This window comes from Heptranchias perlo, chromosome 3 (assembly GCF_035084215.1).
Source record: "Heptranchias perlo isolate sHepPer1 chromosome 3, sHepPer1.hap1, whole genome shotgun sequence".
NCBI classification, from domain to species: domain Eukaryota; kingdom Metazoa; phylum Chordata; class Chondrichthyes; order Hexanchiformes; family Hexanchidae; genus Heptranchias; species Heptranchias perlo.
In genome coordinates this window covers 13,905,744-13,925,281 of record NC_090327.1, presented here as the reverse complement: position 1 = coordinate 13,925,281, position 19,538 = coordinate 13,905,744, and the positions used below count along the sequence as shown (strand labels likewise).

At 41.2% G+C, this 19,538-nt stretch overlaps 1 protein-coding gene across 2 annotated transcripts in view; it reads right to left on the bottom strand.

Moving 5' to 3' along the window:
• Positions 1-19,538, bottom strand: part of ldlrad4a (low density lipoprotein receptor class A domain containing 4a) — a 336,816-nt gene that overhangs the window by 41,025 nt on the left and 276,253 nt on the right. For both annotated transcript variants that reach the window (XM_067978209.1, XM_067978208.1), the window contains exon 5: positions 5,298-5,452. In XM_067978209.1, the coding sequence (XP_067834310.1) occupies positions 5,298-5,452 (155 nt within the window). The remainder of the gene's footprint in view (positions 1-5,297; positions 5,453-19,538) is intronic.

Below are 19,538 nucleotides of genomic sequence, written 5' to 3'. Positions count from 1 at the left end.
ATAAAACACTGGTTCGGCCATAACTGGAGTATTGTGTCCAGTTCTGGGCACTGCACTTTAGGAAAGATGTAAAGGCCTTAGAGAGGGTGCAGAAGAGATTTACTAGAATGATTCCAGGGATGAGGGACTTTAGATAGACTGGGGAAGCTGCGGTTGTTGTCCTTGGAACAGAAAAGGTTGATTAGATTAGAAGGATTTGATAGAGGTATTCAAAATCATGAAGGGTCTAGACAGAGTAGATAGAGAGAAACTGTCCCCATTGGCGGAAGGGTCAAGAACCAGAGGGCACAGATTTATGGTGATTGGCAAAAGAACCAAAGGTGACATGAGGAAAAAAATTTTTACACAGCGAATGGTTAAGATCTGGAATGCACTGCCTGAGGGGGTGGTGGAGGAAGATTCAATCATGGCCTTCAAAAGGGAACTGGATAAGTACTTGAAAGGAAAAAAGTTACAGAGCTACAGGGGTAGGTGGGGGTGTGGGACTAGCTGGACTGCTCTTGCATGGAGCCGGTATAGACTCGATGGGCCGAACGGCCTCCTTCCGTGCTGCAACCTTTCTATGATTCTAACCACTATGTGGTTCTTGATCAGTAGGTAGTTAGCAATATTATTAGGTCCAGTTAAGTAAGTGATAACATGATCAAGTACTTGATAGCATTGCTTCCTGAGTAGCGATCAGGTGTTACCACTACGCTTTTTTTTTCATATTTTAATTTTATTTAAATGATTTCCCCTCCCTTTTTGAGATTGCCAGAGGCTTTTAATAAACTAAGCAGCCAAAGTTCTTGGAATAGAGTGTGAGATTTATGTGGTTGAGTCATGTCTCCTCCCCTTTTCTATATGATGTGCATATCCGACAGATAACGGACCTGTCTGGGAAGTTCTAAATGATGTGACAATGGCATAGAAAAGATGCAATAATGTCTTCTGCACCATTGTGTTTGCACAGAATATACGTCAGTTCTAATTACCAGCCATATAAATGAGTGTTCAGTTGCCAGAAGAACGTTTAAAGTAAGAAGATGCATTCAACAGTCTTTAGGCGATGGCTAAGAATGATGGCTAGAAGACAGCGAGCCCAAGTAGCCGTCGAGTATCAAAAATCCCTAAAGTACCAGTGGAAGTCCCAGCATTTTAGTGAAATGATCAGCAAAGTAAAATGGAAAATTAAAGCAAAAATTTCCCATCATCAGCCGATAAACAAGTACCGTTCGCTGCTGGCTGCAGCTCCCTTCCCATCTCAACCTCCCCACCCCCGCTCCCCGACCCACCGGATCATTTCAAATCCACAGCACTTTCCGTCTGGCTGTATTTCTCCTCCACGCTGGCTAGCTGTCCCATGCCTCTTTCTCCCAAAAGCTGATCTGAATTCTTCCTCCTCAGCTCCTCCTCATTCTCCTCATCTCAATCCCCTCCCCTGCTTACCACCTTTACCCCTCCAGTTTGCTTCTCCCCCTTAATGGTTAATTATTCCCCATCCCCTCCTGGTTGTTAGAGGCCAATCATCTCAGCCCCAGGGCACTGCAGCAGGAGTTCCTCAGGGCAGTGTCCTAGGCCCAACCATCTTCAGCTGCCTCATCAATGACCATCCCTCCATCATAAGGTCAGAAATGGGGATGTTCGCTGATGATTGCACAGTGTTCAGTTCCATTCGCAACCCCTCAGATAATGAAGCAGTCCGAGCCCGCATGCAGCAAGACCTGGACAACATGCAGGCTTGGGCTGATAAGTGGCAAGTAACATTTGCGCCAGACAAGTGCCAGGCAATGACCGTCTCCAACAAGAGAGGGTCTAACCACCTCCCCTTGACATTCAACGGCATTACCATCGCTGAATCCCACACCATCAACATCCTGGGGGTCACCATTGACCAGAAACTTAACTGGACCAGCCATATAAATACAGTGGCTACAAGAGCAGGTCAGAGGCTGGGTATTCTGCGGCCAGTGACTCACCTCCTGGCTCCCCAAAGCCTTTCCACCATCTACAAGGCACAAGTCAGGAGTGTGATGGAATACTCTCCACTTGCCTGGATGAGTGCAGCTCCAACAACACTCAAGAAGCTCGACACCATCCAGGACAAAGCAGCCCCCTTGATTGGCATCCCATCCACCACCCTAATCATTCACTCCCTTCACCACCGGTGCACAGTAGCTGCAGTGTGTACCATCTACAGGATGCACTGCAGCAACTCGCCAAGGCTTCTTCGACAGCACCTCCCAAACCCGCGAACTCTACCACCTAGAAGGACAAGAACAGCAGGCACATGGGAACAACACCACCTGCACCTTCCCCTCCACACCATCCCGACTTGGAAATATATTGCCGTTCCTTCATCGTCGCTGGGTCAAAATCCTGGAACTCCCTTCCTAACAGCACTGTGGGAGAACCTTCACCACACGGACTGTAGCGGTTCAAGAAGGCGGCTCACCGCCACCTTCTCAAGGGCAATTAGGGATGGGCAATAAATGCCGGCCTTGCCAGCGATGCCCACATCCCATGAATGAATAAAAAAAACCCTCTCAACCAGTATATACATTTAAAAAAAGGAACTGAGAGCAAAAATGGACCCAGCATTAATCCCTGGCACAAACATTTAATAATCCTGCTCAAATCTGAGCAATGTGCATTAACCCTAACTCTTTATTCCTTGTCCATCAACCAACTTTTTACCCATGTTGCTTCATTTCCTCTCACACCATAAGCCTAAATTTTTGTGACGAGTCTACTGTGAGGCACCTTAGCAAACATCTACTGAAAATCCATACACACTACATCTACTGCATTCCCTTAATATGTACAGTCAGCCCTTCTTTGAAAACCCACCATAAAATCTGTCAAACACGACTTGCCTTTAACAAATCCATTCTGCCTGTTCTTGATCATCTTATGCATCTCTAAATGCTCACTAAATTGATCTTGAATTTATGGTCTAAGAGTTTTCCCACAGCTGAAGTTAGACCAACTGGTCTTCAATTAGACAGTTTATTACATTTCTCTTGGGTCTCCCAGCACAGTGTGTATATCTAAGGAGGATTGAAAAATTGCAATCAGAGGCAATTGTTAAAATATTACTTTTGTCTCCAGCACCATTATGGCGCAATGTGGCTCCCAATGGGAACCAACCCCCACCCCCCTCACCCCCACTATCTGTCGCGTTTGGAAGAAAGAACCAGTAGAGATACCAGGCAGGTCAGGCTGCAGGAGATTTATTCTATGCCCAGCTGTTGGCTCCTATGCACCTGCATCTGCAGGCAGAGGTGAACATACCTTACTTTGGCAGATAATTAGTGCCTGTGAAGGCATCAACTCTCGAGGACTAACCATAATGCTGGATGGTTCTTCAGAAACACTCCAATCACAATTGTGCTTTAGGTAGTAAAGTCATGAAAGAAGGCAAGCCGGTGTGATCATCAGCCAACAAAGCTCGATTGGCTGCATCTGCCAAGCTGCCAAGAAACCATATTTACACACATTTTTGGACCTATCTCACAACAAATTATGGGCCAGCAGAAAGCCAGATGCAGAGCTGGGCCAGCTGCTGCCAACATGCACATGATGTGGAGATGCCGGTGATGGACTGGGGTTGACAATTGTAAACAATTTTACAACACCAAGTTATAGTCCAGCAATTTTATTTTAAATTCACAAGCTTTCGGAGATTTTCTCCTTCCTCAGGCAAATGTTTCAAGAGCTCCTTGAAGCCTACGCATTTATACATATTGAACAATACATGGTGTTTACAGACTGCCCCTGCAACTGCCCGTTGCCAAGGCAATCACCGTGTTCAGACAGAGAGGTGTTACCTGCAGAACCCCCGAATACACATTCAACAAAAAAACAAACAGGGAAAAAAAACAGAGAAAAAAAAACACAGAGAGAGGCAGAAACATCCGGAAGGCAGAGAGAGCCAGCAAATGACCCATTATATTAAAAACAGATATAACTTGGTGTTGTAAAATTGTTTACAACATGCACATGGGCATGTAACAACTAGTGACAGTACTGGTCAACTGCAACCGTACCTCCTTCTAGGCATTGCAGCAATGTGGATTTATGGGGATGGTGCTATGGAGTAGTGCAGAGGGCAACCTTCTTTGCATGCAGCATTACCTGCACTTCATCAACCATCAAACAGGGGTGATGGGCTGCTCTGTCACTTTCTTGCAGACTCAAGCCTGCACATGGGTTTCCTTTCCCCATACTTCTTAATTCCCTGTTCCTTCAGCATCAGTAAAGGCTGCTAATGGGTTGAGATGCTTCTTGAGCCTTTCTACAAAGGCTGTCGTAATTTTTGTCACCCTATTGTGACACTTTCCTTTAATTATCCCCATCCCTTTAAATTCCACTTACACACAATTTTGCACTCCCACCACCTGCCCGAACATCCACCTAAATCTTGAATATTTTTTTCAAATGAACTGACTCAGGAAGTTTGAGTGCTATTATCATTATGGTGGGATTAGCACCAGGTCTTAACCATTTAGAACTGATTTACACCAGCAGGCAAAAATCAGCCTCACTAAGTTTCTTCTTTTATGTGGGGGGGGGGGGGGGGGGGGTGAAGAGGGAGTCATGAAATCAAACTTGCTTTCCACCACTTCGTGGCACAGTGTTTTGGAGCATCAATAACCTCATCCACACAACACCATGCTGATCATTAAAATCATAATATATCTACTTTACTGCAAATATTCCACTGAGTAATATGTTCTCGCAACAATACCTGGATGCGGACCACTTGAACCTAGTCCACTTCACACATTTATACAAATTATATGTACTCCCACTAATATTAAATTACACTGTAATCAGTTGAGTATAAAAATCTTAACTCAAATTCTACTCTTTAAACACAAATAGCTTTGTAAATTGTGCCTTACGTTTTGATGCAGAAAATTTGCAATTCCTAATAGGCATAAGATACTGCAATTCACTTTTCAAATTCAGCAGGTTTCCTCACTACAGAGCACACTGTATATTCAAAATTGTAGAAGCTAATGTTTACCCTCCAAACAGATGTACATTTGGCAAAAATGGAGTAACAAAGTTTTAAAAAGTCACAATTTTGGCACATTCTTAAACTTCCTTGGAATTAAGCCAAACTTATGCAAATTTAATAAAATATTCAATAACAGTGGAATGAGGCAGTTTAGGAGCAGCAACGGTCAGCATATATTTAAAAGATCCTTTAGAATTATCTGTTAATGTGTTTACAATATATATTTCTACACTTTTATTTTGTAAAAATAGCAGTTTCAATTTTAACAATAAATGTGCAGTGTTGAACTTACTGGCTGCAAAGCTTCCTCTTGCCTTCTGCCTTGACTTTGTCGGTTTATGAAAGACCGTGTTAAAAGTTTGTAGCGGTTCAGCAAGCAAATGATCACAACCACCATCACCGTCATTACCACAACAATGATGATTATCTTGACAAATTCTTGTTCAGCTGAAACGACAAAGAGAAAAAAAAATCTAATTTTCTTAATAGTCAGGATAGATTACACTCAAACAAATGCAGATGCTTTTGATTATGATTAGCAGCCATCCCTTAAAATGGCTTCTTTGACAGCATTTTGATAGTTATGTGTTAAAGTTCAACAAACTCCTGATTCTAGCCAAACAAAACCATGACAATTAGTGCAAATTGCTCTTCTACTGAACTTAAAATCCATCTTACAATAAGATTAAAAATGAGCTACCTTTTTCCCAAATCCAGTCATTTGACTGCGCAACCTTTACTGTGGTGACATTCACCTCATCACTCTGCATAATCAAGATGTGGAATTCAGCGATGTACATCCAATTGCACTTGAACATGTTATATTACTGGAGTGAAGCAGACCTCAAAGGCAGTATGAAGCTTCACAATGTCTGTATGCGCTGTAGATATCACAAGTACCCAGGTGCTAGACTTAAACACTGTGGCCGAGACAGCAGACTGTGACGACCACTTATCAACTGAAATCAGTGGAAGAGAACACACAGTGTGGCAGGATGTTGCTTGTGCCGTGGAAACAGATAACAATTCTTATGGCCTTGTCTCTTTTGCTTGACAAAGAAGTTTTTTTGCCAGTTGTTTACTAAATTTAAATATACAGGAAAAGAACTAGACATTTCAACTTCTGAATTCTTCAGCCAGCTCACCACAAAGGAAATTAGAACAGTACATGAGTGTAGTATGCAAAGTCCAATGGAGGGATGAGACAACACCTCCTGGCTTAGACAGAATTCTTGCTTCTTGCCTCACAATCCTGACTTTGGAAATATCAACTTGTATTAGATGTTATTTTCCATATTCAAATACCAAACAATCTTGTCAATTTCTGTTGCACATAAATTCATTTTTCTGTTTTGAAATATACATGTACAAGACGAAACTGTGCACTCAGAAAGCTCTTCTCATATTTTCAAATGGAACATTCTCTGACATGCTACTGTACTATTTTCCAATGCTTAAGCCGTTTAGATCTCAAAAATTATATTTAAAACTGCACATGTCAGTCACACTAGGGAACAAGCAGTGTTTCCTCTTTCACTAACAGATCGACGAAGCCTTCACCCTACACAGCTTTGTTTGTATACAGTCAGAATGAGGGCTGCTGCACTATCCTTCCTGAGAATGAAATTTCCATCATCAGTATCTGTAAGCAGTCATTAAAACCCATATCCTGCTGGACACGTGTGCACACTAGAACAAAAACCAGCCAGCAAATAGAGAGCTGTTGATGTTGAAAAAGTTTGGATATTTAATACTAATATGATGTCATGAAGTTAACGAGACCTTGGAAGCCTTCTAATATTTTCACATGATCTTCATCTCCATAAAGTCCTTAAAAAATAAACAGCTGTATATCACATTTTCTGGGGAGATGGAATAGTTCAGAAATATAAAACATCACGTGATACAACTGCCTATGGAACTGTATTTTTTAAAATGAAAATACGTACAATTTTTTTTGCATGGCTCTCTTCTAGTTAATTTTTATCCATCTCTATCTGTATATTCCCATAGTGCTAAACTAGGGGGTGACAATGCACATTCGCTGTGCTTTTTTATCCTTGCCCTTAAAGATTCAGGGCAATCATAGAAATTACATAAGGCATAATAATGGCTATTGCCACCTGGCTGGGAGTTGCTACCTTGCATGTAAAGTACTGTTTTGTTTCTCATTTATTTTTTTTGTTTCCTCTTAGATTTGTGTTGTTTATTTCATCCATCTCTTCTGCTACCTCTACAGGTTGAGTCAGTTTTGCATTAATGGAGCAGAGTTTGCCCATAATGTTCTGCAAGATTACTGAAACTGTACAGCCATGAAGTGTTTAATTGCACCAAATACTACCCAGCAAGTCAATATTTATTACACAAAGTTCACATGATTATTTGGTGTAATGAAGCAATAATGTATGTAATGCTAACAAATTCAGAAGTCACTGAACTAGTTGATCCCTTGTGGCATTGTTCATGGACAAAAGAATAATGTATCTTCTTGAAACTATGTTCATCTTTCACACTCTTTATGCTTCACACACACTTTCACTGATTGTCACTTTTATATTTTTGGAGAATGTGTGGTTTTCTTCGTTGTTAATAATCCGTTAACAAAATTGTATTCTCAGGAACTACATATTTCAAAAACTGCGTAGGTATCATCCAGTACCTTTGACCCTCTCAGTCCTTCGATTCACTGTACCCAGTCTCTTGGCCAACCAAAGGTATCAGCCAGTTCCCCAATTATGAAGAAAAACACATTCTCTCATAGAACTGGAGACAGGGAGTCACAGAGGTGATGATTGTAAGTGAGTGAGAGGCATACTGCACCACCCGGTTCACCTGACCCATTTACCCAGCAGCTAATGCAGAACAAAACTAACTGATCTTATATTTAAATAAAATGGTTTATTTTTCCTGGTATTCCCCATATCTTATTGTGGCGCATTAAGGGGTATATCAGTGAACTATATTAGATATTTGCCATTTTTATTCTGGGTATTTTGTTGGCCTCACCAAATATTATTATTGTACATGAAAAAAAACAAATAATTTAAAATGGTTTTCTGTAAAAAATAGATCAGTGTCACATTTTTTATGAATGTCATAGTTTAAAACTATTAAGAAAATATTAATTTCAAATATTAATGTAGGATTTAAGCTACTATTGAGCCCTTTCTTGGCTAGAAAGGAAATGCCTGGGACAACCCTGTGCCAGGAAGAGCTGGTGAAGTGTGTGGCTTGGGGTTAGGAGTGGATAAGTTCTGGGCCTGGGCTGAGCCTGCATGGAGTTGTAACCCTAAGTGAAGTAGTCAGGGATCTGACGCAGTCCTGCCTTGGGATGAGGACAGGTCCAAGAAGGATCAGTGAAGTCTGGGAACTGGAGCAGGCCTGTCTATAGTTCAGACCGGGAGTCATGAGCTGAGACTGGGTAACAGGTGGCTCTTGTGGTCCTGAACAAGATGGCAGCCTACATGTAATGAATTTCACATCTGATTAATTCCTACTAATCATGTGACCAATAGTGTATTAATGGCTATGTGATCAGTGCAGGCCAGAGTGCCAGAAAAGGATGGATCGTGGACAATTTTTAAGCATTTATTAATAGCTAGATATAAGCTGGGTATTTTAACGCAATATACTTCCTGATTGTTTTCTTTAAATCTGCAACTATATACAATGTTTAAGTCCTAAAAGTACGAATGATTTGGGCTGAAATACAGGTTATACAGGTTTAGTCTTTATGTTTCCATACAACCTGATAGAAGGATCAGTATATCACGCTGAATACATTTGAACGACAGTTCTGATCAAGCAGTGATTATAAAAATCACACAAGCATTCTTAATTTCAGTTAGTTTCAGATCCTCTCATGATTCTATATCAACAATCCTGCTGTTAGGGGAATACTCTAGGCTGCACTTTTAAATAGGATGTACTATTAGTCCAAAGCAATAGATCTGCCAAGTTCCCTCACTTACGAAAGCATACTTCAAGGCTAAGCACATGCAGATTCATCTCTAGAATAACCACCATCAGTCAGTCATGTGTCTAAGTTTCATATTGCTAATCATACCGGGAGATCGACAACATGATGTCGGTTAGCCATTTGATGACATCCATTGTCTTACTCAATAATATGTAACAGGAGCACCATGTGAAGATTGTTGCCCTGCTCTCAAGGTTACTGGGGGTGTAACCTTGGACAGTATCTGGAAAAGACTTGCAAAAAGGTAAAAGCATAATCAATCTCCTCTTGCGGGGACAACATGGGGTGCCGATGTGTGCACACTCTAGCACTGGTATACTCAACTACTGAATATTGCGCACAAGTCTGGGCAGGCAGCACACATACCAAACTTCTGAACATGCAGCTTAAGACCACAATGTGAATCATAACTGGAACACTAAATCCATTCAATGGTTGCCCATATACCTCCATCTAAAATCTAGAGAGACACATATAAGGCTTGTGATAGCCAACCTGAACTTACTAATTCATGAGGACCATCACAATCTTCTGAAGACACGTCCAGAATCTCACATCTTTGGATTGAGCTAATACCAATAAAGCATCCTCATTTAATCCTGAGGTGAAGAGTTCTGGGACAATGCTAATGTCCCAAACAAACACCTGATTGCTGACCTCACAAAATAACTCCCAGGCTTCAAACTACCCCGGAAACACTGGTCTGTTTTGAACCATTTCAGAACATTGCATGGCAGATAAGGCCATTTCTTAAACCTCAGGAAGATGAGAGACGATGCAAAATGTGGCTACAGACACCAGTCACAAGCTATGGACCACACTATAAATCAGTGCCCACTTCGACTGTTATCAGATTTCTCAGTATCCCAGATTTATACCAAGCCACTTCCGAAGCTACCTTTCATCGTTGCTGGGTCAAAATCCTGGAACTCCCGAACCAATAGCATTGTTGGAGCACATTCACCACACTGACTGCAGCAGTTCAAGGAGAAGGTCTACCTCCACGTTCTCAAAGGCAACTAAGAATGGGCAATAAATGCTGATGATGCCCACATCCCAAGAATTATTAAAAAAAACAATGGCTCATCTAGACTTGGTTAATATATATATACATATACATGCACACACACCTGTCTACCTTCAAAATTGGCAAATTGACGTGCCTTACAATCAATTCCATGCTAATCGTGTGTGCCGTGAAAGCATTGGTTAGGTCACAGTTACAGTACTGTGTGAAGTTTTGGATGCCCCCTTATGGAAAAGGCATTAAAGCCATAGTGTACAGCGTAGATTCACCAAGATGATACCAAGGATGACAAATTATAGTTATGAGCAAAGATTTGAGATACTGGGACTATTTCCACTGGAGCAGAGAATGCTAGGTGGAGATTTAATAGAGAATTTTAAAAATAGATTTTATAGCGTGCATAGGGGACATTATTTCCTCTGGTTGGAGTTTCAGTGAAAAGGGATCATCAATTTAAAATGATCACTAAGTGAGTGAGAAGAGAGGCTAGATTTATGTTCCAAGACCAGGGCCATATTTTTCTGATCCTCCCTCTGAGAGCACACCATCCTTGAGAACAAACTCCTCCGTTGTAACACCTGCGTCACTCTGCTCACCTGTTCCAGGCACCAGCGCAGAGACTGGCACTGGGGAGGGGGAGCTAGTTAGCTGGAGTCAGGAATGCTCACTGGGTGAGATACAAAGCATGGGTGACCCAGAAGAATGGAAAGTGGAGGAGAATGTGGTCACTTCTCCATAGAGACTGATTAGAAGGCAGCCAAGGACTTCAGAGTTCTTGGATACAGACTTCATGGGTACTCGCCTCAAAAGATGCATGTATCAGCAACATAGGAGGTACATAAGTGCTCTGGGGTGATCCCGTGATTTGTGGCATCTCACAGGAGTGGCTGCAGAGTCCACATCTCTGATTTGCGGCAACATCATGGAGGCATTGTCTGCTCTGCAGGAACTGCTACAGCAAGTGGCAGCTGCATTCAGGTAAGAGACAGCCAGGCACCAGTCAGGGCCTCCACCTCCATGGAAGCACAGACTGAAGCTTTGGTGGCATTAAGGGACATATTGGAGGGCACATTTAATCATGCCTTCCAGTCCCTGGCTAATTCAGTGATTCAGGGGTTGCAGGTGGTGGCTACCATAAAACCAGCCATCTAGACTGGCTGCAGATCCAAAAAAGAAAAAAGAGATAAAGAAATCCATTCTTGATAAACAATTTTTGTTTTGCATTTTAAAATAACAAAAGAAACAATGGGTGTTATTATTAAGGTGTTGTCTAACTGAAATAAAAACTAAGCAGCTCATAACAGAAAAAAAAGTAGCTGTTTACTTGCCTGAAATAAAGCTTTGAGAATTCAATCTCCAGTTTGTTTCAAAACCTTTTGAAAAAAGCAAAGAAACTTTGAAATCCTCACAGGATGAGGGGGAGACCTCCTACTCCAACTCAGAGAAACCTACTGATGAATACTTACAAATTTTGCAAAACACACTTGGGAGTGTGCTGATGTGGTTGATAACTCCCTTCAACTATCCTGAGCGACGATTGCTGTCCAAGTGCTTGATGATGCCGTCTCTCAGTACAACAACACATGCCAGGACTCCGGCCTTCCCCATTAGAGCCCCAAGCCATAGGAATATGGCAGGCGAGACCAGGCTGCCCTGAAGCTTCCTCCAGAGACGCAACCAGCAGCGGCTCCATGCTAGGAGCCAGCTGCCTTGAGTCGAGAGCCATCTCAGTCCCATGATCCTTAAGTCCAGCATCAGGAGCCCACCACTTTCCACCTTCCTGGCCCTGGTAGACGTAGCGCTAGAAAAGGTGATAGAAAAGCACATCTAGGCATCATGAGGATTTTGTTAAGAAACAGTAGGGTGAGTGTTTGATTGTATTTGGTCACTAATCATGTCATGTTCAAAGTGTACTAATTTTGCTCATAGTTATTCATGGAGGCTGCCCTGAACATTGCCATAACTCTATGATGGTTGACTGTGCACTTATTCTGTTTTGAGTTATTGATGAGGCCTGTTTGTCTCTGGCCATTTCTGTAATAAGCTTCAATGTGCACCTGTTCTGTTCTATGGAGGTTTGTTTGTATTTTCCCATTAATGTATTCAGGTTGAATGTGCACTTATTCTCTGATATGGAGATTACAGTAATACAGTGAAGAGCGCATTCATTAGGTGCAGATTTATTCACTCAGGTGATAACAGTTGGTATAGTCATGTCGGGGCAAAGAGGGCTGATGTCTTGTTATGTGCTTGGATGGGCAAGCTGTGTTTTGTATGTGAAGCAATCAGGTGCTGATGACTTCTGTAATGATCTGTCCTCTGGCAACCCTGACGTCTTCAAGTGACAACACATCTGGGCATCATCCATGGGCTCAGGGGCCTACAGCTCCGGATCTTCTGGTGCAATGGCCTCCTTTCTGAAAGTCAAAATTGTGAAATGTGCAGCAAGCCACAATTATCCTTGCCGCCCTCTCTGGCGCGTACTGATTTGTCCAGCCATCTGAATCGAGCTTTCAGATGGTCACTGCATGGGCTCAATTGTAACTCTCCTCTGCTTCATCGCAGATCACGCAAAATGATATCAGCTGTGACATCAGGGGGCAGGTCTTGTTCCCCGGAATCCATTTGTCGATTTGGCTCTCCTCCCTGACTAGCCGTGTGATGGTTGAATGCTGCAGGCTGAAAGTGTCGTGGCAGCTTCCCGTATGCTGTGCGTTGATGTGTAGTATCCATTGCTGGGAATCACATACAATCTGTACATTCAGCTAGTAGACCCCATTCCTCTTGATGTCTGACAGTGAGTTCCGGGTTGGCGCTTTCAGAACCACGTGGGTGCTGTTGATAGCCCCTTGCACCTTAGGAAAGCCAACAAACTTGCAGATTCGAATGGCTCTGTTTCTCTCCTCTGGGTGGGTCATGCCAAAGGAATACAGGAACTGGAGTAGGCTATTCAGCCTCTCGAGTCTGTTCCGCCATTCAATTAGATCATAGTTGATCTTTACCTCAACTCAGTTTACCCGCTTTTATTCTGTATCTTGATACCCTTAGCTAACAAAAATCTATCTGGCTCAGTCTTAAAAATTTCAATTCACTCAGCGTCCATAGCCTTTTGGGGGAGCGAGTTGCAGATTTTCACTACCTTTTGTGTGAAAAAGTACTACCTGATTTTATTCCTAAATGGCCTAACTCTAATTTTATTATGCCCCCTTGTTCTGCATCCCCCCACTAGAGGAAATAGTTTCTCTGTATCTACCCATTCAAATCGCTATACCATTTTAAAGATCTTGATTAGATCATCCTTCAATCTTCTATATTCAAGGATATACAAACCAAGTTTATGCAACCTGTCCTCATAATTTAACTCTTTAAGCCCCGGTATCATTTTGGTGAATCTGCTTGGATAAGTGTGGATTAATAAAGGAAAGCCAGCATGGATTTGTTAAAGGCAAATTGTGTTTAACTAACTTGATCAAGTTTTTTGATGAGGTAACAGAGAGAATTGATGAGGGCAATGCGGTTGATATTGTGCATGTGGACTTTCAAAAGGCATTTGATAAAGTGCCACATAACAGGTTTGTCAGCAAAATTGAAGCCCATAGAATAAAAGGGGCAGTGGCAGCATAGGATCGCTGCTTTTTTTGATATATATTAATGACTTGGACTTGGGTGTTCAGGGCAAATTTCAAAATTTGTAGATGACACAAAACTTGGGACTGTAGTAAACAGTGAGGAGGATAGTAATAGATTTTAGGAGGGCATAGATGGAATGGGCGGACACATGGCAGATGAAATTTAATGCAGAGAAATGCGAAGCGATACATTTTGGTAGGAAAAACTAGGAGAGGCAATATAAACTAAATGGTACAATTCTAAAGGAGGTGCAGGAACAGAGAGACCTGGGGTTATATGTGCACAAATCTTTGAAGGTGGCAGGACAGGTTGAGAAAGTGGTTAAAAAAGCATACAGGATCCTAGGCTTTAGAAAAGAGGCATAGGGTACAAAAGCAAGGAAGTTTTGTTGAACCTTTATAAAACACTGGTTTGGCCACAACTCGAGTATTGTGTCCAATTCTGGGCACCGTACTTTAGGAAGGATGTGAAGGCCTTAGAGAGGGTGCAGAAAAGAGTTACTAGAATGGTTCCAGGGATGAGGGACTTCGGTAACGTGGATAGATTGGAGAAGCTGGGGTTGTTCTCCTTAGAGCAGAGAAGGTTGAGAGGAGATTTGATAGAAGTGTTCAAAATCATGAAGGGTTTAGATAAAGTAAATAAAGAGAAACTGTTCCCATTAGCTGAAGGGTCGAGAACCAGAGGACACAGATTTAAGGTGACTGACAAAAGAGCCAAAGGCGACATGAGGAAAAACTTTTTTGCGCAGCGGGTAGTTATGATCTGGAATGCATTGTCTGAAAGGGTGGTGGAGGCAGATTCAATCGTGGCTTTCAAAAAGGGATTGGATAAATATTTGAAGGGAAAAAATTTGCAGGACTACGGGGAAAGAACGGGGGAATGGGACTAACTGGATTGCTCTTACAAAAAGCAGGCACAGACTCAATGGGCTGAATTACCTCCTTCTGTGCTGTAACGATTCTATTCTATGTGCTGTACCTCCTCCAAGGACAATACATCTCTCCTAATGTTAGGTGCCCAAAACTGAATGCAAGGTCAATTTAAACCTCAACCCTGGTCACGCACAAGCAACATTAGTGATGGATGTGGAGGTTTGCAGAATAAACCTAAAGAAGCCGCATAATGGGTACTGCCCACAATTATTGCTGCAATACAATGTACGTTGGTTTGGTCAGGTTTATTATTTTTTTTTTAATCATTTAATTATATTTCCCCATAATCAAAAAAAGAGCCTCAATTGCAGGGCATTATTATTTTGGAACAGAAGAAAACAAGAGGAAAGCAACAGGAAGACCAAAAGCTTTGGAGAGGGGATAATTCCTTTCGACTCCTTCACTATGAATTGACAATTTTTTTTATGAATGAGACTGCCTCTTGTTAAGCTTTTTGCTTTCAATTCCCTTACTTGGATGTCCTTGTGCCACACAACTTCTCTGGCTCAGAAACTACAAGGTCCTTGGTCCATGCCAATGCTGATCTCAAATCATCTGCTAGGAGGTGTGCAAGACTATTTCAAGGTGACTCTTCCTTCAATTTTCCTTCCCTCCCTGTGAGGAAACACCTGGTATACACTCAGCATTTCATCACAGTAATACAGCTGACACTGGGAACTCAATACAAAAACGGTTGCATGTATGGAATAAAATGAGCCGTCCACAATCTTATCACATAGACAATAGTAACTAACACAATTAGATCTTCATAGCAGCCAGACAGTTTAATTACCTAACACCTGGTTGTCTGCTCAATACTTTGGATACAACCCTGTGTGGCACAGTACATTGGGTTCCCACGCACTGTGGAATCAGACGTTACACAAAGCATAAACTTTTACCATTTTAGTAATAAATGTAAACTTGTTTGCATGTTTTAAGCACTGGTAACAATTTGCAAATATTTGCATTGTAAGATCAGCATTTATGGATTGGAGCAGAGAACAAAAATGGTAAATCAAAAGTTCTCCTAAGGGATTAGGTATAAACATAAGATTCAAAGCTGCAAATAGTTATGGGTGTAGTTCAGAGACAAAAAAAATTGGGATGGGCAGAAAATTCAATTAGATTAATTTGACTTCAGACCTTGCAATATGTGAACTACATTTAAGAAGATTCTAACAATAGCCCTGTTGCTAACATACTGTAACATTCTCGAGAATGACTTAAAAACGAAGGGATTAAGTGAAGTGGAAACAGGGTCACCTGAACAGGAATAATCCAGTTACATTCTTTTTTGTGCCAACAAGGACATATTAATTACCATTTTACCTGCAGTGCAGTCATCGCCAACGCCAATTAATCTATACACCTGAGAATGTTTGCATTCCAGATACATGCAAATAATTTTTCTAGTGATCCGATTCATTTATTTCAGTCTGCAAAATTACAAAGCCGAGTTCCCTGAAAGCCCAGTGAGTTGCTGAGCACCAGGAAAATCCCAGGTGCAAATCTTGGTTTATACCATGTTAGCTGATCTCACCCAGGTCAGCAGAAGGGACACTCCAGCTGATGCCCATGCGCTAGACAAAGTCCCAGCCTGATCACTATCCAATTACCCCTGTTGGAAATTCATGCGTGCGTGGACATCAGGTAAGGACAGTGACGGGCTCAGTTATGATGGTGAAGTGACGCCAACACTATTGTCAAAGTCCATACATGAAAAATGGTCACTTAGGCAAGGTACCAGAGAGCAAGCGGCACCCTTGGAACTGTATCCCTGCAAAAAGTCATTGTTTTCCGGAGGAGCAAGGGGGTGGGGGAGAAAAGCGAAAAAAGAGTAAAGAAAAGACCAATAAAATAGGAGAAATTATTTGAAAAATCGTAGAAGATTTTAAGCAGTGGTGTGGGAAATGCTCAGTGGAGCCTATATATTCTGTGTGTTTGTTTATACTATCGATATATATTAAATATTTGACCAAAAGGAGGAGCTGATCTGGTGATCTATAACAATGTACTAAATGTGATCTGTAACAGTGTACTAGATGTGCAAGAGTTGTTACGGTTGACTAGCATGTTGATTTCCTCATCATGTGAAGTACCACATGTAGGTTTAGAGACATAAGCAGAATATGGCTAACATAGGCATTATGGGTAGGTGAAGTTAGCCTGAGTTAGTATATCCAGACAGTCATGTCTCCTAGCAGACAGTTGTTCATGCAGCACAAAATAAAATATACACCTTTGAGCAAGCCAGCTAGACAAGGAGAGATAAGATTGAGAAGGTAGAAACAGGAGAAGATGTGACCGTCAATGGATAATCACAATGTCGACTAAATTAAGACTGAATAATAGTACATATATGTGTATATATATATATATATATATATATATATATATACACATATATGATTTCGATACTATTGGAACTGACATAATTAACAGAAAGTAAGCTAATTTAGGGATGGTGGAGAAATACTGAAAGGCAGGAGCTGAGATTTGCCAGGCAGCAAGGAACACGACCTTGTGAAGCACAGATAAGAATGGGTTCCAGCTACAGCTGTAGTTTTGCACTGAAAACAGTCAGGAAGGCAGAGGCCTGTCAAGTGGTAGAAGTTTGTTTATTATTGAATATAAATATTAAGGTATCCTAACTGGCAGGCTACTTGGACTAAAGACACCAGAGATCAAGCTCAGGGCATCCTAGGTCTATCCACCGGCTTGTCTGCTTGTAAGTATATAGACATATATTGCATGCTTGCTTACTATGATTGATGTATATGAATAAGATAAGGAAGAGGCCGAATCTTATATTTCTTAATAAAGTATTAAGCTGAAACTAGACAAGGGAGAGGCCAAAATCTTACATTACTCTTCACTTTACTTTCTTCCAATGACCTGGGCAAGATTGGGACTTGCTATGTTAGGATTCCAAATACTCTATGGCACAGCACATTAACTAACCAAATGTTTTAATAAATTCAAAATGACATACTCAGCTGTTACTTCTGTTCTAAATGATTATGCACACTGCTTTAAACTGGGCAGAATGTTATTGCAGAAGAAAACAAGGCGGAAGGAATTGTTGCATTCAAAAGTCTCAGGGGCACCCTGAAATTAATATCAACAGAGATCTAGAATTTGCAATCAAACATGTGTGCATATTTGGCATGCCCCAAACCCATGCACATACCCTGTTAACAATGTATATCGCTTTTCAGTTAACTCGGGCATATAAAAAACAGATTACAATAGTAGGTGGTCTTTCAGCTGATAATTATATAATTAGATTTTTAAAAACTTTACAAGAGACCTTGGAAGATGGTGTGGTCCATACTAGCCAATACGATTACAGACAAAGACTACTGTTAAAATGTTGTTTGATGCTATCTGCTTGATTGTTGCTACCCTCACCTCCCAAAAACCTCAAATTGCATTTGTCTAGTACTTTAGTAGTGATGGGATTGCTAGCAGAATGCTAAATTAAATTGATAGATCAGATATACAAAGCCCTGGTGAGACCACACCTGGAGTACTGTGCACAGTTCTGGAGCCAGGACTTTCAGGAGTGAACTTAGGAAACACTTCTACATGCAAAGTGTGGGAGAAGTTTGGAATTCTCTTCTACAAACGGCAGTTGATACTAGCTCGGTTGTTAAATTTAAATCTTAGACTGATAAATTTTTGTTAACCAAAGATATTAAGGGATATGGGGCTAAGGCGGGTATACGGAGTTAGGTCACAGATCAGCCATGATCTCATTGAACGACATAACAGGCTCGAGGGGCTAAATGGCCTACTCCTGTTCCTATGTTGACCTTAAGTCTGAAGATTTCATATTCAGCTGGTCAGACTGCACCTTGAATACCTGTGTTTAGTTATGGCCACCAAGACATAAAAGGATATATTCAAACCTTAGAGATGGTAGACAGAAATGTCAAGAAACTGATCCTAGGTTCAAAGAATTGAGTTACAATAAAAGATTGGAGAAAGGAGGCAACAATATACAGAAGTATATAAGATAATGAAGTAGTGAGTGGTTATGGTATTGGACTAGAAACCCAGGGGAAGTGAGTTCAAACATGGAAAGTTGTGAAATTAAATTCAATAAATCTGGTAATTCGTGGTTTGGCACCAGAAACATGACCATGAAAGCTGCCGGATTGGTCCAATGATGTCTTTCAGGGAAGAGAACTTGCAATCCCTTCCCAGTCAGGCCTACATGTAACTCCAATCCCATACTTCGTGGTTGATTGTTGATGCTCTATGATGTGGCCTAGCAAGTCATTCAGTTGTAAAAACAATCGCTTAAGAAGGTGGCCCGCTTCTGCCTTCTCAGTGGCAATAAATGCGGCCCATATCCCGAGGACAAATTTAAAAAGTAGTAACTGGCATAGATTAGGTAAATTTGAAGCACTGTTTCAAGGCAAGCCAAGAAACTAGATACAGGCTAAAATGAGTGAAACAACAATTTAGAGTAGACATTGTGAAAAATTTCTTCACGCTAAAAGTGAACAACATTTGGAATGGTCTTCCAAGTATATAAAAACCTTAGATTAATTCAAGACACAGTTAGATGAAATGATGAGGGAAAATGTAAGGTTTTTAAAATTCTGGATGGATAAACCAAGATGGCCTCATCTGGACCTTACTAGTGAACATAATGCCAGCGTATGCTTGTGGAGAACCAAAGTCCTAACCTCAAAACTGTTCACCGTACAAATGAAACAATACTTTACCAGTTCCTATCTTTAATTCCTCTTAAAGTGAAAATAAACTTTAAATCCATCTGTCTGAGTTGCACTTAATTCCAGGCCCTAATGTCAAAGGACAGTGTTGTAACTCTTTGTACTATCCAAACCTACCACGAAGTGCAATTTAACAAGATATTTTTCCCAACAGATTACATCTAGGACACAGCATTAACCCTTAGCAATTGGACAAACAAATGGAATACAGTAAAAG